Source organism: Ovis aries, chromosome 12, assembly GCF_016772045.2.
Source record: "Ovis aries strain OAR_USU_Benz2616 breed Rambouillet chromosome 12, ARS-UI_Ramb_v3.0, whole genome shotgun sequence".
NCBI classification, from domain to species: Eukaryota; Metazoa; Chordata; class Mammalia; order Artiodactyla; family Bovidae; genus Ovis; species Ovis aries.
Window position 1 is genome coordinate 61,592,108 of NC_056065.1, and position 23,672 is coordinate 61,615,779.

At 46.9% G+C, this 23,672-nt stretch overlaps 1 protein-coding gene across 1 annotated transcript; it reads left to right on the top strand.

Annotated features, from left to right (window-relative positions):
* The first annotated feature begins 7,640 nt into the window (after positions 1–7,640).
* Positions 7,641–9,812, top strand: IER5 (immediate early response 5). The gene has a single exon (XM_027975931.2). The coding sequence runs from the start codon at positions 7,864–7,866 to the stop codon at positions 8,842–8,844; it is 981 nt and encodes a 326-aa protein (XP_027831732.1). The 5' UTR covers positions 7,641–7,863; the 3' UTR covers positions 8,845–9,812.
* Positions 9,813–23,672: the final 13,860 nt, after the last annotated feature.

A 23,672-nucleotide genomic window follows, 5' to 3' on the forward strand; every position in this document is an offset into this window, starting at 1 on the left:
TCCATAGGGCAGTGTTGTCCAATAGAAATATAGTTTAAGCCACAGATGTAAAAAGAAACAGGTTAAGTTAATTTTAATAATTTTATTTAACCTGATATATTCAAAATCTTATCACTTCAACATGTTACCATTCTCTTTTCGATACGAACTCTTTGAAATCGGCTATGTGTTTTACAATTACAGCATCGATTTGGATGCTAAATGTTCAAATTTCAAAAATATGACACAAGGACATCCCTGGTGGTCCAGTGGTTAAGCCTTTGCCGTCCAGTGCAGGGGACCTGGGTTCAATCCCTGGTCAGGGAACTAGAGCCCACGTGCCACAACGAAGAGTTTGCCTGCTGCAACTAAAAATCTTGAATGCTGCAACAAAGATCCCACATGCCACAACTAAGACCCTGGGCAGCCAACTATAATAAATAATTAAACGAAAAATATTGTAACAAAGTCAATTAAGACTTTAAAAATGGTTCACATCAAAAAAATCTAACAAATAAAAGAAAATGTGGCACAATCAGGACTTCCTTGGTGGTCCAGTGGCTAAGACTCTGTGCTCCCAATGCAGGGGGCCTGGGTTCCCCCCCTGGTCAGAGAACTAGATCCCACGTGCATGCCACAGTGAAGCTCCTGTGAGTTGCAGCAAGTAAGACCCAGTGCAGCCTAAATAAATATTTTTTTAAATGGCAAAATCAAGTTGGGTTTCAGGCAAATGATTTTATCCTATTTCATTTTTTAGATGCAGATGAAATAAAATTCAAAATTCAGTTCCTCAGTGGCACTAGCCACATTGGCCTAGGGGCTCCAGTATTGAGCAGTGCAGGACTAGGGTTTTCTACAGTGGTGTTTTCACACTCTGTGACTTGAGAGGGTACCATGGTCATTTGAATGAGTTTGAATGCTGTACTTACTGAGGGAATTTGTTTTTCTTTGGAGTATTAAAGGAGACAAGGTATGACAAAGGTGATCCTAAAAACAACCTAAGTTTCTCTGAACTAATATACAAAATTTAGGACAAGATGGGGACTGGGGCTGTAACAGTTTCAGAAAGGAAATTTTGAGGAGGAAGAAGACTGTCAGGTTTTGATGTCCACCCTTAGTCGAATGTTATTTGAAGATAAAGAAATTTTATAGTTGTCAAGGTGCCAAGAAGGAAAAAAAAAGATGTAAAATATGCCGGGATAGTGAGAGAAAGTTGAAATGACGATTGCCTGTTTCAGAAGAGCAAGGGCAGTATTATTTACATAAAAGTGTTTATAGTATGCTTTTGTAGAGTTTTCCTCCTAAAGAATGGGATGCCACACATATGATTACTCATTTACATAAAGCAACTTTGACTCCTCCCAAATTCCAAATTTCAAACATTGAAAGGTAGGTACAGTGCAGATAATTTGCTATTTCACTCGCCCACTTCTTAACCATGGTTACTTATCACAGAGCTATTGTATGCATGGGGCTTCCCTGGTGGCTCAGTGCTAAAGAATTCACCTGCCAATGCAGGAGACATGAGTTCTATCCCTTGGTGAGGAAGATCCCCTGGAAAAGGAAACAGCAACCCACTCCAGTATTTCTGCCTGGGAAATCCCATAGACAGAGGGGCCTGGCAGGCTACAGTCTATGGGATTGCAAAAGAGTCAGATGACTTAGTGACTACATAACAACATTGTATCCATGATCCGTAGCCGGTTTGCATTGTTCTTATAGTGACTAGACCCCATTTAAGGCAATATTAGCTCTGTCATCCTCTGATAATAATGCCTAGTCATGCAAATGAGAAATAAAGTCAGTAGAGGTAGGCAGCAGTCCATGGGATCGCTAGGAGTCAGACACGACTGAGCGACTTCACTTTCCCTTTTCACTTTCATGCATTGGAGAAGGAAATGGCAACCCACTCCAGTGTTCTTGCCTGGAGAATCCCAGGGATGGGGGAGCCTGGTGGGCTGCCATCTATGGGGTCGCACAGAGTCGGACACGACTGAAGCGACTTAGCAGCTTAGCAGTAGCAGAAGTAGGCGGACAAGCCTTGTATTAAAAGGAATCCTCAGATCAGAGCTTAGACAGTGCTTGAGTGGGGACAGCTGTGACCACACTCAGTGTACTGTTGCTTGTGCCCAGTGGAGAAGATGGGGTGAAAGGGCAAGACAGACTTCATGGACTTCCTCTGGCCACTTTTAAAGCAGTTGCTTGCTCTGTCCTTCTGATACCCCCAGTCTCCTCATGCTACCAATTACTCTTTTTAACTGAGAAAATCCTGAAGATGACAGCAAATTCTAACTGCTTTCTAAAGCTTAGAAGAATACGTTCTATACTTTCCCACTCTTTTGGCAGGTGAAGGTGAAGCTTGCTGATCCTGAGAGCTCAAGTCCTCCAGATATGAGCTCTCAAGGTTCTGCTTTACTGTCTCAAGACTGAGGAACTCCTGACAATAACAGCAATCATGCTCAATTTGAAGTCAGCAGATATTTATTGAGCACCTACTAGTTGGTATAATAAAAAAAAAGCATTCAAAATTCAACAAATGCTAACAGTTACACCTACTATGTGCTTAGTACTGAGCTAGGCAGTAGTATAATAATAACAATTATGAGAAATAAATACTTGTGTGATACTCAGAACTGTACTACACTGTAGATATGCTTATAATTCCCATTGTACACAGTAGGTGGCTGAGGTACAGAAAGATGAAATAACTTGCCCCTGTTACAAAACATGCTTTACTTATTTCACCTAGATGTGAAATAATGTTCCTAAAGGTAACAGCAAGAAGTGAAACAAGGATAATATAGCCCCTGAGCCCCAAACTCACCACGCTTTAGAATTAGACAGATTCGAAGCTGAAGTACACTCTCTTCCATCTACAGCTGTATGACTTTGGGAAAAATCACTTGACTTTTCAGAGTCTTAGTTTCCTCTCCTATAAATGGAGATAAAGACATCTACTTGCAGAACTTTGTAAGGATGATGTATGATGTCTCTACAGTGGCGAGCTCAGTGCCTGGTCAACAACATCATTATTCAGTTCAGTTCAGTCGCTCAGTTGTGTCCGACTCTTTGAACCCCATGAACTGCAGCACGCCAGGCCTCCCTGTCCATCACCAACTCCTGGAGTTCATCCAAACCCATGTCCATTGAGTAGATGATGCCATTCAACCATCTCATCCTCTGTCGTCCCCTTCTCCTCCTGCCCTCAATCTTTCCCAGCATCAGGGTCTTTTCAAATGAGTCAGCTCTTTGCATCAGGTGGCCAAAGTGTTGGAGTTTCAGCTTCAGCATCAGTCCTTCCAATGAATATTCAGGACTGATTTCCTTTAGGATGGACTGGTTGAATCTCCTTGCAGTCCAAGGGACTCTCAAGAGTCTTCTACAACACCACAGTTCAAAAGCATCAATTCTTCAGCACTCAGCTTTCTTTATAGTCCAACTCTCACATCCATACATGACCACTGGAAAAACCATAGCCTTGACTAGACGGACCTTTGTTGACAAAGTAATGTCTGTGCTTTTCAATATGCTGTCTAGTTGATCATAACTTTCCTTCCAAGGAATAAGCATCTTTTCATTTCATAGCTGCAATTACCATCTGCAGTGATTTTAGAGCCCAAAAAAATAAAGTCTCTCACTGTTTCCACTGTTTCCCCATCTATTTGCCATGAAGTGATGGGACCGGATGCCATGATCTTAGTTTTCTGAATGGTGAGCTTTAAGCCAACTTTTTCACTCTCCTCTTTCACCTTCATCAAGAGGCTCTTTAGTTCTTCTTCACTTTCTGCCATAAGGGTGGTGTCATCTGCATATCTGAGGTTATTGATATTTCTCCAGGCAATCTTGATTCCAGCTTGTGCTTCTTCCAGACCAGCGTTTCTCATGATGTACTCTGCATAGAAATTAAATAAGCAGGGTGACAATATACAGCCTTGACGTACTTCTTTCCTATTTGGAACCAGTCTGTTTTTCCATGTCCACTTCTAACTGTTGCTGCCTGACCTGCATATAGGTTTCTCAAGAGGCAGGTCAGGTGGCCTGGTATTCCCATCTCTTACAGAATTTTCCACAGTTTATTGTGATCCACACAGTCAAAGGCTTTGACATAGTCAATAAAGCAGAAATAGATGTTTTTCTGGAACTCTCTTGCTTTTTCCATGATCCAGTGGATGTTGGCAATTTGATCTCTGGTTCCTGTGCCCTTTCTAAAACCAGCTTGAACATCTGGAAGTTCATGGCTCATGTATTGCTGAAGCCTGGCTTGGAGTATTGTAAGCATTACTTTACTAGCATGTGAGATGAGTGCAATTGTATGGTAGTTTGAGCATTCTTTGGCACTGCCTTTCTTTGGGATTGGAATGGAAACTGACCTTTTCCAGTCCTGTGGCCACTGCTGAGTTTTCCAAATTTGTTGGCATATTGAGTGCAGCACTTTAACAGCATCATCTTCCAGGATTTGAAATAGCTCAAGCTGAATTCCATTACCTCCACTAGCTTTGTTCGTAGTGGAATTCATTAATCCAAGTGTATATGCACTTGGTGGGCTTCCCTGGTAGCTCAGTTGGTAAAGAAACTCCCTGCAGTGCAGGAGACCTGGGTTCAATCCCTGGGTCAGGAAGATCCCCTGGAGAAGGAAATGGCAACCCACTCCAGTATTCTTGCCTGGAGAACCCCATGGACAGAGTAGCCTGGTGGGCTACATACAGTCCCTGGGGTCTCAAGAGTCAGACACAACTTAGTGACTAAACCACTATGCACTTGGTATGGCCACCTCAGGTGTCATAAGCTTGAAATGCTGCCATACCAGTTGGCAGAAACTCTTGAGCGCCCCTCTTTCAGGACACGCAGCCCCTCCTGCAGGAGCCTGCCCCAAACCCCTGCACTGGAAGGGCCTCCAGGACCTGATGGTCAGTGCCTGTGTCCTACAGCTGTAAAATATTTTCACTATCTCCTGGCTACAAACATGAGATGGGCTCCTGCCTATGATCAGAGGGCAGTTGGGGAGCAGCCCTAGGCATGATGGGAAGAAGTAACGGGGACAGTGATGAAGGTGTATGGAGGATGGGGGGACTCCCCGCTCAGGTGGGTCAGGAAAGCTTGGTCTATCAGGGACCAGTGTGGGTTGGGGAGAGCATCCAGATCATCACTAAAGTTCCTTTTGTCTCTCGCCTTTTTCATTCTTACTACCTCCACCTGGTTCAGACCTTTACTACTCTTTGCCTAAAGTCCCCCTAGATCTTCATGATTAAGTGGTCCCCTTTATAATTAAGTGGCATTTAAGGGTGCTGACTGCTCTAGAATCCATTCTGTGGTTCCCTTAGTAAACAGTCTTTGGTAGCTTCCTCATCTGCTCATAGGTATCCACAACCCTCTATCATGTAACCCCGGCCTCTATTTTGTCTTTCCACTTACTGTAGGTGCCTGGCACCCCTGCCAAATGAAGTGTTCCTTACAATTGACTCAGTGGCCCCTGCTGCTTGGAACTTGTGGACCCCACCTCTGGGATTTTCAACACCCTCCTCAAATACAAATTCTTTGTTCCATCTAGATTCCTTCCTTTCCTTGTCTTTTCCACCCCAAGTCATGTAAGGTGTGATGTTCTAAACATCCATTGCTAGCATGTGATACCTTGTTTTCTCTTCACAACAGCTCTAAGAGGTAGGCACTATTACATCATCCCTATTTTAAGATAAAAAAGACCAAGACACAGAGAAGTGAATTAGTTTTCCAAAGGTCACACAGCAGGCAAAAGGTAGAGCTGGGATTGCAACTCAGGAAGCTTATCTTCAGAGCCTGAGTTCTTAGTGTTTTATAGTGATGACTAGCTCTCAAAGAAAGAGAAAGTAGAAGAAAAAAATTGCTCATTTTTACATTAAACACATGGCTTGTTTTTGTAATTATTTGTGTTGGCATTTTATCTCCTTCTTTAGGTGAGCTGAAAATTCCTAGAGCAGAGGAACTCTGGGTCTTATGAACTAGTGTCTGTTATCATCATTAAGTTGTGAGGATAGATAATTACTGAGCCATCACATCCTGATTATGAATTAGCCTAATCAAACCTGTCTTTCACTAGTACTTTTCCCAAGTAAATACATGACTTGGCCAAACCCTGATGCAAGATCAGGCTAGCGTTCCACATGGACTCCAAGAAAACTGTGCTTAGTTTGGTGACTCAGATTGTGGATGAGAGTTGTCATTCATCGGAAGATACTGCATAATAGAGCAGATGTGTATGTGATTTCTCCTTTTTAGACTTGGAGAAATTGAAGCATCCTGAGGTTATTCATCCAGCATCAGGCAGGTCTGTGGTGGAGCTTAGCTGGGACAAACTCAAAATGACTCTCCAGGAACCCAGTTTAGGACCCTGGACAACCCTCTGGTGTAAGGATCAGTAAATAGACTAAGTCATCGACTGACCAGAAAATTCTGGAACACTCTTCCGCTAAATTTTTACCTTGACACAAAATAAAATTATGACATCATGATGGGATTACAGGACTTCTCTATTTGTACTTTTATGACATGTTAGTTTTTTTTTTCCCCAAGGGTGGATTGGTCAGTCCTCGTGTTGAAGAAAAATCGTTGTCAAGAATGTGAACCACCTTTCACTGTAGCTGATGTTACAACTGTATTGGTTCTAGAAACTAGAGAACAAAGTGATAAATACTAGCTTAAATAGAGAACCAAAAACTTTGTGCTGCTGCTGCTGCTGCTAAGTCGCTTCAGTCGTGTGCGACCCCATAGACGGCAGCCCATGAGGCTCCCCCGTCCCTGGGATTCTCCAGGCAAGAACACTGGAGTGGGTTGACATTTCCTTCTCCAATGCATGAAAGTGAAAGTGAAGTCGCTCAGTCGTGTCCGACTCTTAGCGACCCCATGGACTGCGGCCCACCAGGCTCCTCCGTCCATGGGATTTTCCAGGAGAGAGTGCTGGAGTGGGGTGCCATTGCCTTCTTTGTAGGTAGACACAAAAACTTTGTAGGTAGACACAAAACCTTCCTGAGTAGACAAAAACTTTGGAACTTTCAGAACCCCCGTTTTCTTTCTTCGGTGTTAAAATTGACAGGTACTAGAGTGTATGTGACTTTAGGAGGCAAGGGACTTATCCAAAATTAATATCTGCCAAATATCTTGTAGCACAAGTATGTTATCTAGGCGAATCCTGTGCCGCATTTTGCCTTCGTCTCCATTTCCGTTAGGTTGCGCGGAGCTTACAGGTGTATGTCGCCTTGGAAACGGTGGTGCGGGGTGGGAATGGGAGGAGAGCTGATCCAGGAAGGATCGAGGCTTTATTGCCGAACGAAGTCCACCACCATACTCGGATGAAAGTTCGAATGGTTTAGTTCGCTCTGGTTCCGGGAAGCAGCGCACAGGCCAGGCACCTTTAAGGACAAACAACACTGTAGCTGTCCCGTTCTCCGTATTACCGGGGCTCGCAGCACTGTCTCGGGCTAACAGCCTGCAGGCGGTCGCGCGCATCTCCCCCTTTAAGAACCTTCTCCGCGGGACTAACGTTCGAATAGCCCTGGCGCCCCTCCTCGGTCTCTGATTGGTCGCTCGAGGCGCACGAGGGCGCGCCGATGGCCCCGGAACGGTTGGCGGCCTCTCGCGATTGGCTGTCGAGAGGGCTTTATAAGGCGCCGGGCGGCCAGCTTGCCTTCAGTTAGCGACCGGACGCGAAACTGGCTGTGTTGCTGTAGTGGGGAGGGCGTGGAGGCTGGTGAGCGCGTCGTCAGAGCCGTTTCTCTTCGGGAGTCTTCACAGACCGAGGGTCCACCCCCCGTGGCGAACTTGTTGGCACTTCTTGTTCCCGTCTCAGCTTCGGAACGTGGGCTGGGGCTCACCCCCTCACCTCCGCGCCAGCCCTGGGAAGGAGGAGGTAGGATGGAGTTCAAACTGGAGGCTCACCGCATCGTCAGCATCTCCCTGGGCAAGATCTACAACTCGCGGGTCCAGCGCGGCGGCATCAAGCTGCACAAGAACCTCCTGGTCTCGCTGGTGCTCCGCAGCGCCCGCCAGGTCTACCTGAGCGACCCGTGCCCCGGCCTCTACCTGGCCGGCCACCCGGGGGCCCCAGCGCCGCCGCAGCAGCCCGAGGAGTCGGCGGCCGGGCCACCCGCAGGCTGGGGGGAGCCACCTCCGCCGGCCGGCCGTGCCGCCTGGCCGGAGCCCGAGCCTCAGCCAGAGCGCCCTGCCGTCCCAGAAGTGCCAAGGGCGGGTGACTCGGAGCCCGCGGCCACGGTGACGGCCGCCGGGGACACTCTTCAGGGCGGAGAGGCGGAGGCGCCGGAAGCTGCCTGGCGCCGCGTGGAGGGACCGCGAGAGACGGCGGTCGGAGGAGCCGGGGGTCCCGCCGAAGTCTCGGGGGTCTTCCCCGAAGGGCCCGAGGCAGCGCGCGGCCCCTGCGGCTGCCCCCCGGGGGATGAGGACAATCTGAGCGCGGCCCCTCGCGTGGACGGCTGCCGCGCGCCTCGCCCCGCTGCGGCTGAGCCCCCCGCGTCGCCCCCCGTCTGCGCCAGAAAGCGCGGCGCGGGGTGGGTGGGCGGCGGCCCCGCGGACTGCCCTGCGCCCGGCTCGACCCCGCTCAAGAAACCCCGCCGGAACTCAGAGGAGCAGCCGGGCGGGGCGGCGGCGGCCGCGGAGGAGGAGCAGGAGGAGGAGATGGAGACCGGTAACGTGGCTAACCTCATTAGCATCTTCGGTTCCAGCTTCTCGGGACTCTTACGGAAAAGCCCCGGGGGCGGCCGGGAGGAAGCGGAGGGAGAGGAGAGCGGTCCGGAAGCCGCCGAGCCCGGGCAGATCTGCTGCGATAAGCCGGTGCTGAGAGACATTAACCCTTGGAGCACTGCTATCGTGGCCTTCTGAGCCCCCGCGGTCCCAGTGCGGAGAGGAAGTTGAGCAGCGGGCGTCTCGACGTGAGGGCTGGGCCTCTCCCGGCGGCGAGGACGCCCCCGAGGCAGTCGGCGCCGGGCGCGAGGGGGTGCCGCCGGGCGGCACAGACTGCCCTTGGGCTTGGCGGCCGGCTGGGCCGAGCCTCTCGGTTCTCCTCTGGAGACTTCGGAGTGGGAGACTTATTGGAAGAGGACGGCGATCGTGGACTTTTGTGTCTGTATCTGTGTATGTCAGTTTGTCTCATTGAATTAAGGCTATTTTGTCCCTCTGGAGAGCGTCCCTTCCCCGCGGTTTAGACGATTGGGGCAGACAGGGACTTTCCTCTGCCGGCAGCGCCGAGAAGGAAGCAGCGAAAAAGGCCGGGGCCGGGGAGTTCCCCGTTCGCTCTCGGGGGAGGAAGGGACTTTACACACACCTCTTACATGAAAGCTAGAACCGCACCGAGGCCAGGAGCGGCGTTTCCTCCCAGGATTTCCTCGGACTAGAGGGATTTAGTCTGGAGTAGAGACTTGTATTATTTCTCTCCTTCCCCACTTTTCTCTGTCACTGAAGAAACGTTTATACCCTGTGATTACTCGGGGAAAGGGAGTGTTAGCGGCCCTTGTCTTCGTCACGGAGGGGAAAAAAGAGCTTGATGAACTTCACAGAAGAGTTCAAGCTTGGAAATACGGAGTTTATAGAGAAAAGATTTATTTTTTAAAAGCTCTAGATCAGAACTACTACACAGTGCTTTTAAAAAGTGTTTAAGGAAACAAAGTTTACAGACAGAAGCCCTAAGTGGAAAGGCCCTATGGTTTTGTAGATAGTAACTCCAGTCTTTGTTGTATAAAGGTTGGGGGAACTGACAAGGTTTTTGTACAGTATTTTCTCCTTCGTTGTATTGATTTTTGTATAAAAATGTAACTTTACGTGTCTAACACGTATTAAATATTTTGAAGCAACTTGACTGCCTCCTTGTGTGTAAATCGCCTGTCCAGGTTTCAAGGGAAGTGGGAGGAGAGCAACTATGGTCCGCCTGGAAAATTGAAGACGTGGTTCTTACTATCAGTTGTGCAGACTGGGGACATTGTTTGCGGGCTTCATTTATTATGGAGAGAGGCACATTTAAGCTTTCTCCCTCACATCAGAAGACTGCTGTTAGGTACTAGTATCAGTGGTCTGCCAGTTTATTGAAACCTGCCACTAAAACTCCCTTGTCTAAAGTCAATTTAGGCAATTTGATTTTTAGCCCAATCTGATAATGTCTAATATTAAATAAACTGTTTAAGTGCCAACTTCTGAGGCCCTTTCCATCCACAAAAGTGTCTTTCACTAAAACTTTTAGTTTCCTGTTATTAATAAAACCTGAGGGGAAACTGCCAAGACTGACATGGCCAGCTGGTCAGGTCTGCCTCTGCATTCCAGTGGATGTCAGGATGGAAATTTCAGTGCTTTAAAATTTTTTTAAAAAATTATGTCTGTAGAAAGTAAACGCATCAGTGAAAGGAATTGGCTTGTGTCAAACTAGATAAGGTTGGAGGCCTAGGAGGGCTAGACGAATTAGCAAAGCCTGATTTGTTTTTGTCACCCAAATGGTGACATCAGTGTTTTGGCTGTGGGTCATGGTAAATAAATACTTTGACAGCCGAGACACCTATTGATACATTTTTGGGGGGTCTAAGGCAGAATGTTCAGTATTTGAAGGGTAGTCAGTAATCTCTCAGAAGCAAATCAGTTAGAGAATTGTGTCTTAAAATATGGTTGCTAGTTCTTTAAAAGATGGAACTGGTCTAAAATAGCTTATGAATAAACTGGGTGTTTATGAGGTGGCAAAAATTGAGGGAAGAGGAGACAAACCTCTAAGAAGGGATTATTTTGCCTTTGAGCAGAAGCATAACGGAGTGCTTTGCTTTCCCTAAAGTCCTGACAGTGCGAACTTCTGTCAGGCCAGTAGGCCCCATGTTTTGGTATTTTTGCAAATCTATCTGTGACTGGTTAAGTCAAAGGAATTTTCTATGTTATGCTCCATCACCATAAATAATATATTCATAAAATTAAACATTCTCTAATCAGGGTCTTGTTAACATTGACTTGTTTTGCTTTCAGAAATTAGCTACTTCACTTACAGCCACAAGAGATCCATTGAGTGTGACTGCTTAAACTGGAGGTGTCTAGGGCCTTAATTTTGCAAACATTTCCTGTTGCTAGAAAGTAATTATTATGCTTGATCAACTATCTCAGTGCATTTTTATATTTGAAAGAAGGGAACATTTGGTGTGTTTGAGTTGATAGGTTTTGCTTGAGATGAAAATCTCCATTGATCCTTGTTTTCACATTGAGATGAACCATGGGACCATGAGTCTGCTTAGTTTAGAAAAGGTAAATGGATATATTTGATAGGGAAATACAGCTTTGGAGAAACCAGTAAGGATGATTTTTTGTTGTAGAAGCAGTATATGTCATGGTTAGAGCTGGGCTCTGGAGCCAGACTTTCTGAGTTTGTATCTTGGCTTTGCCACTTACTAGCTGAGGGATCCTGGACAAGTTACCTCATCTCTGTGCCTTAATTTTTTCTCCAGATAATTGTGCCTACCTTGTAGGGTTGTGAAAATGCCTCTAAAGTTTTTAGAAAAGCACATCATACATAGGATAAGTAAGCATACAATTGTTAGTTGTTAATGTAGAAGTAAGTTCTGGGTATAAATCAGATCTATGGTCAAAAGAATTGTGTATATTTGTAAGAAAGGAGGGAAAAGGAGAGTCTGTTTTGAAATTAATCCAATCTGTGAATTTCAGGTTCTTTTATTCTTGTATTTCTCTGGACACTGGGCAGTTCACAAAGCTTAGTCAGAACAGTTTTGCTGTTCTGTGTGTCTCTCACCAACCCTGTGACTTTGCTGATTGTATCAAACAGCTCTATTTTCAGCAAAGAGTAAGCAAGAGTGAAAACAAGGAGCAGAGATCTTGTTGACATACAAATGCTTTCTGTGGATGAGCAGAGAGGAAAAAAAAATAGCCCACAGAGTTATTTTTAGACTGAATTGCTTGGGCATAGACTGTTTCTTAAGCCATGTTAATTGATAGGTCCTGGAAAAGAGCCTTCCCAATGCCAGGATGGGGTTATCAGATTCAGTGTGACCAGCAATGAATCATAGTTTTAGTACCTAACCACTTGACCACTCAGGGAGGGAATTTTTTGATCAATTAACCTCAGGTCTGGCCTGGAAAAATTTTTTACAGATATTTAAAGTGTTTTCTGACAAGGACTCCAGGAAGATCACATGAGTAGTGAATAGAGGTGGTCAGTTTCAGTAACATCTCAACTGTGACTCTTTAAACTTGTATTCCCTCTCAGAAACCACTGATTATATTTGGGGAAAGGAACTAATGCTGGAAAGCTTGAACTGCCCCTCCAATGTGACTGCCTTTGCTCTAAGGCACCTAATGTAGTAATAATAACCCTTGTATTCCTACCATTCACCACTGATTGGATAAGAAGTGGAAGCAGATGGACCATCTAACAATTTCGGTACAATGCTTCTCAGAATAAAGATATAATAAATAGCAGGAACAGAATTCATAATGACAAAACTTTTTATCATTGGATTAATCTGAGTTGCTTCAGCTTGCTAGGCATAACTACTTGGCTTAGAGCCTGTAAGATGAGGTCAAGAGGGTAATACCCACTGTGACATGCCGTATGATGGACATTTATTTCCTTATACTTTTTTTTTTTTAAGTAGAGTTAGTTCAGTTCACTGAATAACCAAAGAACTTCTGATCTCTTGCCCTAAATATTTTATTCTTGTCCTGTTTGTGAATTTTTTATTCTCCTAGGCTTGCTTTTATCCCAGCAAGTTCCTTGAAGAAGACAGGAATGAAAAGAAACACTGATCCAACCCTCCAGTGACTATAAAAGAAGCCATTCCGATTAGGTACAGAACTCGGGTGGGGAGTGAGGTCTGCTTCCCAGGATTCCTGGCACTCTTTCCAGTAATGAGCAGTTTGTCTCTCAGCCTTTGAACCATTGTTCACATTTAAAATTCCACCCAGTGGAAATCCTTGGGAGGAAAAAGACAGTAGAAGCAGAGTTGATGTTAGGAATCATTGTGATCTTAACTTGTGGACCTGGGAGTTTTTCAGTAGCAATTCTGGAGGGTGCCCTAGAGAAGAGAAAAAGAACAAAAACTCTAAAAGGATACACACATCTAGTAGAATTCCCCCTTCCTGATTGAAACACAATTTTCCCCAATGTCTGCCACCGCCCTTCTACCCCAAGTGGGAAAGAGGTTTTTAAAAATAAGATCTCTCTCTAGCAGTTGCTCTGTCTCTGGAGAATATAGCCCAGCTGGGATATTGCTGGGTTGTATCCTGGGGTTTATCTCAGACCTTTGGAATCCTACAAGGAGGGAGGGAGAAGCCTCCTGGGACTGGATTCCTGAAAGGGCCTCTCCCTGTCTGCTCTGCTGACCAGCAGCAGCCTCCACCTCTGGATGCTGCCTGCTTCCGGGTAGGTGAGAAACAGTACTGGCTGTCAGCTTTGGGTCTCTGCAGGAAGAAGGGCTGGCCCCTGTCATCACCACCAAGTCTCCCCAGCAGGTCTCTCTGGGGACTGGCATTAAGTAGGTCTGTTGATATTTTATATAATCAAGTTTTCTAGGACCCGATCACAAGTCTCTGTGTGATAAACCACATTCCTAATTTATAGGATAATGGTGAGACACAGCTTTCCTTTTTTGCCCCTTTTAGGCACCCGGTCAGCCCTAATCCCAGCCCTCTGCTTTCTCCCTGGGCTCTCAGGACTGCGCTTCTGTCAGGCTGCCCCAGCCCAGTCATTCCTTGAGATGCCAAGGCAAGACTCCTTTCAGTTTTTCTAGAACTCAGGGGTATGCCAAAGCTATGTGTTCCTACCTGCTTGTTCTTCAACTCATCTGACCTCTCAAGTCTTTGGGCAGGGAGGCTGCTGGAAACTTGCTTTCTCTAAGGTCAAAGAAAACCATTCTGTTCCCTCTCAGAGAACTGAAGTTGTCTCTGAGGGCAGGATTTCCTTAGGCTACTCCCCACACTTGATGCACTTCCTGAATCCAGGATACCACCAGTTCAGAGTTTTTCTCCAAGTTGATCCACAAGTGTATGACTTTTTCTAGCATCATCCTGCCCTTTGAGTCATAGATACTTGCTTCAGTGTTGTAGCTGTTTTGCCTTTCCGTCGATGCTGAGTCTAAGATTCCATCCTTTTCTGAGTGTGCTCACATTTATTGTTTGTCTGGGGAAAGGTCTGAGGAGCAGGGAAGAGCTATGATTCGGAATGCTACCACCAGCTACGGAGCAGAGCTGGATTTCTTGACTTCGAGGCTTGCAGTCTCCAGAGACTCTGCCTACCAGAGATCAAGTCACATCTGTGATTACTGGTCATCCAATCCCAGATTCCAGCATAGAAGTTGGGACTAGGTATGGGAGTATTTATCCTAGAAACAGGAACAGCCACTGAAAAGCAGCTTGGCTTGTGACCAGATGGGGGAAAGGAAAGGCAAAGCCTGGGAAGCACATGGGCTACATAGCTCCCTCTTCCTTTGCCACTTTCTGAACAGGTAATGAGTCCACAGGCCCCTCTAATGGAGAAGTCTCTCTCTTTTTTTTTTTTTCCCCTTAATTTTTTAGCCACATCACATGGCATGTAGGGGAATCTTTCTCCCCCACCAGGGATCAAACACACGCCCCTTGCATTAGGAGCACAGTCTTAACCACTGGACTGCCAGGGAAGTCTCAATCTCTTAAGCGCTTCTTTGCTTTGTCTCTCCTCTCTTAGACTTTGATCGATTAACAGAAACTTTTTACAGTGAGTTATTCGAAGTAGGGGTGGGAGTAGTCATAATCCCTGAAATCACACAACAAAAGTGATGGGCAGCAAGTTAGCTCAGACTGTGAGGTGAGACTGCGCAGCCCAGGATAGTTGTGGTGGTGGGGGGACTCACCACTGAGTCAAGTTCTCCCACAGTCAAGGTCTGCTTTTGCCTGAGGGACTTCAGCACCCCACTGGCATTCTCTTCCCTGGCTGCTCTCAAACTGTGCCACAACCTTCCATTTTCTGCAGACAATTTCCAAGCTTTATTTTTGGTTTGGAAAAGGGTGGAAGCACCTTGACATGTGCATTTATCAACAGAACCTTCTCTCTGTGTATGACCTACTTTAGAGGCTAGAGTTGCTTTTATGTTTATGGCTGTGGGAGAAATCCCTGAAAGAGATTCCCTTTAGAAGCTGAACTTAGAGTACATGGAACGTTATGCTGAGGTCGTTATTACTCTCTGATTTGTGTGGTTTTCTCCCTGCATTCCACTCACTCGGTTTTCACAATGTCTTTGAACAGGCGCTCCTAGTCTGCACTAAGGAAGGCAGCTGCAAAGATGTGGTGTGTGGGAGATTCCGGCGTGTGGGCTGGCCCAGCTGTCTGCTTCCCAACCTTTTAGTCACCTCAGCATGAGGCATCTGGCCTCAGCCTAACATGAAGTTGGCCACTCCTTAAAGCCCCTGAGCTCCTCTGTGAGGGGAGGGAGGAGAGGAATGGTCTCCTACTTGTCAGGAAAAAGGAAACAAGGTCCAGAGAGTGAGTAGAGCACCTTGAATGACCAGGTGAGAACCCAAGCAGAGGCTGTGCTGGAATTCACCCCTGGACTGGGATCCCTCTGAGCCAGGGACTTGTAGGTCAGAATCTGATGAAAATGTGACTCACTATTTGGAGAGTCATTCATCTTTCTCAGTTTCTATTTATAGCTAAAAAAAAAAAAAAAAAGTATCTACTTGTCTCACCGTTGTGATTTGAAGATAAATTAGTTTGTAAAGCAAAGTCCGAAGATATAAACAACTCAGCCCTGGGTCCCATCAATTAGGTATTTACGGGAACATGCAGGAGAAACTCATCAATAGGAAATACCAAAGTGCAAACAGCAGGATCCTGGCCCTCATGTAGGGTGGGTTACATTCCAGTTGAGATGCAAAAACAACCCGGAAACCATGGTCCCCTCCCCAGAAAATCTGACCATAGATAAGTGTGATCTAGCCCTTTGCTCCTCAAAGTATGGTCTTTGACCCAGTAGCTTGGGTCATCTGGGGGTCTACCAGAAATGCAGAATCTCAGGTTCCACCCCAGACTACTGCATCTGCTTTTAACAAGATTCCTAGGTGACCTGCATGCATGTTAAATACAAAGTTCTTTCCAGTAGCCTGGATGGAAAGGGAGTTTGGAGAAGAATGGATACATGTATAACTGAGTCCCTTTGCTATATCCACCTGTAGCTATCACAGCATTGTTAATCACCTGTACTCCAATTTTTAAAAAAATTATTTCCAGTGATCTGGAGGGAAGGGTCGTTAGGGGCCGGGGGTGCTGTCTAGCGTGAACTTCTCAACTTGAGGTCACCCAAGTCTAGTTCCCTCTAGTCATTCCTTCCTTCACACACTCCCTCCTCCACATGGGACTAGCTGCAAGCTTCTGGGCCTTTCATATGCTGCTCCCCAGGGGCAGAAAGGCCAGGTTTAGAGATGGTCCTTAAAGCTGAGAGCAGGAAGAAACTGCAGGCAGGAGAGAAGGGACCTAGTGAAGGGGAAGCATGAAGGTAAGGCTGGAGTAGGAAGAGGGTGCTGTTGGCAGGACCACGGTTGGTGGAGAGGTGGGAGTCAGGCTTGTGCTCAGAGAGATGGGCAACATAAAAGTTAAGGAAACCGGGACCACTGAACTAAACATGGTCCTCGGTGAATTTTGAGAGAGATTCAGGCAGAAGATGGGACAGAAAATTTGATTATAAGAGAGTGGAGAGGCTGTGGAGGCTCCAGCTGTAGCTTTCTCCTCAAGAAATTTGACATAAAAGGCAAAAGAGAACCAGGATAATTGCTAGAGAATATGCTGGGTCAATTGAAAGGGTGTGCGTGTATCTTGACAGAGCCAGTGGGCACTGAAACAGCTATATTGAGATGAATGGGTTTTGAATACATAAGCTACTAAGTAAGGGTCTCTTATCAGAAGGAATAAACACTTTCTTTTCCTTCTCCTGTCAAATAAAAGGAGACTGGAGAAGCTCATAAATCACTCCAGGGACCTTGTTAATATCAGCCGCCCTGCATTCTCTTCCTCACTCTTGGCCCATGAAGACTCTTGCAGCTCCAGCCCCAATATACCAGTTGGCAAGGTAACAAAGGGCAGGAGGATCCCGGAGGATAAAGGATCACTCCCTGAAACCCTAGCACTGCCAGCTGCTAATCGAAAGATATATATTTCTGATGTTTTGTCCTCTTTGTATATGAGAAATTTAAAACATCAGAATACATGCATGTGCTCTGAGGAAAGCAGGATTGGATGTTTTGTTAGCGGAAAACACACACACACGTAGTATGCTCTCATTTGGAAAGCTAGTTATGAGTGAGCATGGGTTCCTGCGTAAGAGCTTTGCTTTTCCTTCCCTCCCAAGAACGTCTGACCTCATCTGTCATTCTCGGCATTATAGAGGATTAGTCTGAGACCAAGAACAGGTTGAGACATGTCCAACAATGAGGTTCCGGATGCTGAGAAGAGGGAGGGAATTTGAGCAGTTTTAGGTGTCTTAAAGCAACTGATGAGAGGTTTAAGGAGATGGGAGAGGAGAGAGGGGTAGATGGCTGTTGAAGGCAGGAGTGACAGATGTCTGTGATGATTTCAAGAGACACAAGACGAAAATGTGTCATTTTCACAGGAAGAATGTGAGAAGGAGGAAAAGGTAATGAACTGAGAGCTGCAGTGTATTCAAACACAGCCCTGTCCAGATGGAGAGCTGCATTATGCCCCCCAAAGTCCTCTGGAACCCTCGGAAATGGGAAAGAATGAATAGCTCTACTGGAGGGGGGCGGGGGTTGCATTTTCTACCAAAGCTGGAGGACTAGAGCAACCTTATTCCTGGATCTTCATCACAAGTTTTGACAGGTCAAGGTGAGACCTTAGTTTGCTAGGCTTTCCACACTTACATCATTGAGAGACAAAATCAATGCAGAGCTCAGAATTCCTCCAGTGGGTCTGCTTTCTGTCCTCATTAGATGAAGCTATTTCTAAAAACAAACAGATCATCTCCTCTCAGGGAAGCCCTGGTGGCGGAGCGATAAAGAATCTGTCTGTAATGCCGGAGATGCAAGTTCCATCCCTGGGTCAAGAAGAGCCCCTAGAGAAGGAAATGGCAACCCACTCCAGTATTGTTGCCTGGAAAATCCCATAGACAGAGAAGCCTAGCGGGCTACAGTCCATGGGGTCGAAAAGAGTCAGACACGACTTAGGGATTAAACAACAGCATCTCCTCCCATGTGTTCCTGCGCAGCCCCTTTCCCGCCACTTCCAGTGCCTTCCCGTGACTGCAGTCTGCTTCCTCTATTCTAGTTCCTTCTCCGGCACCAAGGGTGCAGACCTTGACCTTGCCTTGCCTCACCTCTCCCTTTTGCCAACACATCCAAACATCTAGCTCAAGCTGGAGCTTCTAGCTCCATGAAGATCATTTTCCATCCCCTCTACGGTCCCCACTGTTGCCTTCGTCATTCTTCCAGACCTTACTACTTCGTTCGTTCTCCCCTTTCCCTCCGCCTCCCTGCCCCCAGCACTGAATAACTAATGGATTACTCAGCTTACCAAAGAGTTTTCGTGATATTATCAGCCTGAGTCAAAAGCCTTTAATGACTTCCCATACTGTCTGTGAACTCCTCTGCAGGCATGCAGCCTTTTATGTTTATTGTCTACTCTGTGCTGGGCTCTAGGTACAAATAGGAGCTAGGAACTTGATGTTTAGGGGGGAGGGGGATGAAAAACTCCCTGGAAATCAGGCTTCATACTGTGGTGACAGGGGGACATTGATGAGGGGTGCTTAACTGGAGCATTGGTGTGTGTGTGGGGGAGGTTCTTGGGAAGAGGAGATTATTTCTGTACTGAGTTCCCAAAGACTGGAAATGAAAGAAGAGGAAAGCCTGGAGGTAGGGTGAGGCAGGGCTGGTTAGAGCGGTTCCATAACTCAGATGAGAAATGACTGGACTAGTAGCTGCAGCCGCACTTCTCGACACCTATGGTACATCGTCTTGACTGTTATTTAGGTACACGTTTTTTGTTTTTTAACTTTCTGAAATTCTTTCCTTCCCCCTTCCCCATCAGATTGTAGATTCCTTGCAGGTAAGTGCGGGCCCTTAATCTTATCTGTGTAGAGGCCTTTCAGTGTCAGGATCTGAATTGATGGGGACTTCCCCAGTGGCTTGGTGGGGGGAAATCTGCCTTCAATGCATTAGACACAGGAGATGCAGGTTCAGTCCCTAGGTCGGGAAGATTCCCTGAAGGAGGGCATGGCAACTCACTCCAGTATTCTTGCCTGGAGAATGCCATGGACAGAGGAGCCTGATGGGATACAGTCCATGGGGTCTCAAAGGCTCCAACATGACTGAGCATACACACACAAACTATAAAAAGTGAAAAAAAGAATGGAGACCTAGCAACGGTAGTCAGTGGGGGAGCTCACAGCCAAACAGAAAAAGGAATGTGAGGTTTCTTTTGCTCAGACCCCATTCTTTCAGCAGCCCAGCTGGGTTCTCACTCTGGTTTCTGCAAAGAGAATTCTGAGTCACCTCTTTCTTGCTAAATTCTCTTCCCCAAAAGGCTCTGAAGGCTGTAGGGTTACTGGAGTAGGGAGAGGGTAGCAGCACCTTCTTTTCCCGTTTCCCAGGATAGACAAAGAGCAGTGATGCTGGCAATGGCCAGGCCAACAAGATAATAGCCAGTACAGAAGTTTCTGCCTCTCAGCCCTGGGGCCATGGACTATCTCTAGGAAAGCAGGCAGAAGGTGGTGAAATTAGCCTTGAGAAGCTAGGAAGAGGTGAGGGGGCTGGAGGGAAGGCAGTCATCCTTTCAGACAGTGAATAGAATCAATCCTTCCAGCCACCTCTCCAGTTGCCAGGCTGTCTTATGGGTAATTGCTTGTTTATTCCCATCCAGTTCTCAGAGGCTGTTGGACTCTTGCTGCTCTGGGAGTTGTGGGTTTAGCGATCCCCCTCTACCCTCAACTTCACTGTACTGAACCTGCTTGGAAAGAACAAAGACCAGAGTTCAAGTTCTAATGAGGTCTCCAGTGAGGCAGAGGTGATAGTCTTCATTTGGTCCCAGGCAGAGAGATGTTGAAATCCCAGAACCAGCCCCTAAATTGGTTGTTGGCCTGTGTGCGGACTGAGTGCCCTGGGGAGGTGGACAAACCTCTGGTACCTGGGTTCTGGGAGAGAGCAAGTAGCCCTTCTGGGATTATTTCTTCCCCAACCTACAGTCTTGCTCCCCAGACACGGCATTTGAGTGCTGCAATTTAATAAATGCCTGAAAGGCAGAGTGGATTCAAGATGTGATAAACACAAGCATGCAACTTGTATTCATAGAGAAAACAGTAGAAAGTGAATCCTCATATCTAACTGTTAAGAACTTGGGCTAATGCTCCCAAAGCAGAACAGATAGATGTTAGTCCCTTCATTAACCCAGGGCCTTTTCTGCATTTCTATTGTGAGGGATGATTCTCTATTAGTTTGACTGTTCCTCTGGAAGCTAGCCGTTCTACGTGAACATTGACACTTGCTGTAAAAGTCAGAGGTATGCAATTCATGTCTTCTCCTAATTAAAGCACATTTTCGATTACTTACAAAATGGCTAGGGCTGTAATAAACTAACCCTTAGGAGACCCCCAGCTCAGACAATCAAACAAACCTAATTTACTATAGAATGTCAATGTGAACCTAAGAGTTAACTGTTACATCTCCTTAAGGATATTAGGTCCCTTAAGGACTGCCTTGATTTCTGTTATGTTTGGTTCTCCTCTTTGGCCAGGGCTCTGGGGAGGCAATCAGAGTCCTTGGGCAGAAGGAAGAGGAAAAGTATCTCCAATGGCGGAGCAGCTCTGCCTCTTTCTTCCCTCCACTGTACTCAGCTCTCAGCAGACTGTAGCTCCCCGAGAAGCCATGTTTTCCCAGGATTCCTCTGCCTGGAATGCTTTCCCCACAAACCTGCTGGGCCAATTATCCTTGTAGACAGTCTTCCTTGCTGTAATGGTTTGTTCACGCGTTTCTCTTTCTGACCAGACTGTGCCCTTCCCATCTCTAAATCACAGTCATCTTTCTAGTCCCAACATCCAAATCAGAATTAAGCACATAGGAAGTACTTAGCATTAGTTGACTAGCTATCGACTGGGGAGACTTAAGTGTTGGTTTGGCCCATTCACAGTCTGTGTGACTTTCAGCATAGTCACTTAATCATTCTGAGTTTTAGCTCTTTCATTTAAAAATAAATCCTGCCAATTCCAACTCACACAGTGAGGAATTAAAAATGAGACAACTGTGGAAGTGCTGAACAAAACGCCAGGTGGGAGAGGTGGTAGGAAGGGTGCTCGGCTCCAAGCAAGACATATTTGTCTTAGTCTGCTCAGGCTGCCGTAACAAAATGTCGCAGACTGGGTGGCTTACACAACAGAAATTTATTTTCTCATAGTTTTGCAGGATGGAAGTCTGAGATTAGTGTGCCAGCATCGTTGGGTTCTAGTGAGGGCTCTCTTCCTGGCTTGCAGATGGTTGCTATCTCATTGTATACACACCTGTGATAGTAATGGGGCAATGTCTTCTCCCTCTTCTTACAAAGCCATAATCCTTGTGCACTCACTGAATTTTAATAATCTCCTGAAGACTCTATCTCCTGCAGTCACTTTGGGAGTTAGTGCATCAACATACACAAGGAAGAGCTGGGAACACAATTCAGTTCATAGTAATATTAAAGGAAATTCAAGAGCACACAGAGCTCCCTTCAGTCCTGTCCCTAGGCACTCCCACTTGCAGATCTGGTGTCTCTCTGAGTCCACAAACCCTTTCGTCTTGTTCTCTGGACAACGGATTATCTTTCTGGTCCTGTGTCAACATTTATTCTTTTTATAACTTCTATCTCTTATTGGGGCTGCTCTTCTGGGCTTGGTTTTTGGTGTCTACACTGGGGTTGTGTAGTAGTTGAAGCTATCTTATAGGCTAAGAAGTAAAAAGGAAATCATCTGATGTTTTGATGCCAATTTGAGCCAAGGATACAGGAGGAGTGGCCCTGGAAAAACAACTGAATTTCTTCCCCCATTCAGAGGTGCCTGGAAAAGAGGTTGTCTGTGTCTTACTAGTATATCTGGGGAAATAACCATTAAAGTTAATGGGAAAGCATTTTGCAGCTACGGTATATGAATTATGACTTGTGTATCAGTTTATAGGTGTCCCAGTAACCAAAGGACTTGTGTGGCATATCCTATGGCTTATGAAGAATACTTCATACATTATCTCATCTTCACAACAATCATTTCTCAGATGAGGAAATTTACACCTAAATGGCCCAGCAAGTCTCATGCCTAAGTCCTTTGACTTACGTCCCCAAACTCTTTCCACCATACTAAAGTAACCCCACCAGACCACTTCAAAGAAAATTCAGGACTCTTAGAACTAGCCAAGCCAAGTCTACACGCTCCTCCACTCTGATCATGGAGAACTGGAAACTTATTTGCCCCATATGAATCCTTTCTTCTGTTTTGGAAGTTTATGGAATTTGAAGCAGCAAATATATATGGAATGAGGTAACATTCTTAAGAGGAAAGGATTTTACAAATGCAGAGTATTAATTATTGTATTAGGTTCCTTTGATATGAGACCAAATTTCAAGGGACCTTGAATGCTTTAAGTATATTCCGGTGGGATGCCCTGCCCATCCAGGACAACTGAGTGAGATAGGCACTACCTGGTTTTAATCATATCCCGTCACTAAACGGGAATCTTTTACGTGCCATGGTCTCTACCCTGCAGGAGTTCGCCTTCCAAGAAGCAAGGGGTGGGCGGCGCCCCTGAAGAGGGATGGCGGAAGGAACAGTCTTTGGTCTGCCCCTTTCTCCCCCTTGGGTTGGGAAGATCCCCTGGAGAAGCGAAAGGCTACCCACTCCAGTATTCTGGCCTGGAGAATTACATGGGTACAGTCTATGGGGTCGCAGAGTCCAATACTACTGAGGGACTTTCACTTTCTCCCCCCACCCTACCCAATTTGGTCGGTCAGTCTCAATTCTGAGCCAATCACCTGGAAGTTGAGACACTTGAGGATCCCCAAAACTTTAGCACATCACATCAACAAACAAAAGCTGGAGGGTGACGCACCGTGGAAATCTTCCTCTGGGAGGGGCGGGGTGGGGGCGTCGATCTCATCCAGGAGCTAGAGGGACTTTTCACAAGGTGCAATGCACTTGGGGAGGGCTCCCTGGAACGGACGACCCCGGCGCCCGACAGCGATTCCCCCTCCAGCCCAGACCTCTCGGCCCACACTTCCCCGTTTTTCCGGGCGGTCGGGCAGGAGAGAGAGCTTTATTTTCCCGCCCCGTCACCTGGCCGCGCAGGCCGGGGACCCTCGGCCAAAGCCTCCACCCATCGCCGGAGGAAGGGCGGGGAGGTTCGGGAGGCTTTCGAGGGGCTGGAGGTCAGGCGGCGCCGGGAGAGGCTCCGAGGAGACAACGCGGGCCGCCTAGTGCTCCCGCAGCCTCGGCCGCCGCGGAGCTTCCTCCCCTGCTCCCGCCTTTCCGGGCAGGCCGGCGGCCGGGAGGGAAGGCTTCCTGCGCCGGCTCCCGCGGCGCCTGCGGCCCGGCCTTTCCGGGGCCCCGCCCGAGAGTTGGCCTGGCCCCCGCCCGCTGCGCAGCTGGCGGGAGGGCGGGACCCGGCCGGGCGGTGTTCTCGGATTCGCGCCCCCCGCAACCGCCGGCCGCGGCCACAGTTGCCAAGGTTACAGGGGCGGGGCGCGC

Excerpts from the sequence above, each read along its gene's own strand:
- IER5 (XM_027975931.2), top strand. The coding sequence starts at position 7,864 with ATGGAGTTCAAACTGGAGGCTCACCGCATCGTCAGCATCTCCCTGGGC.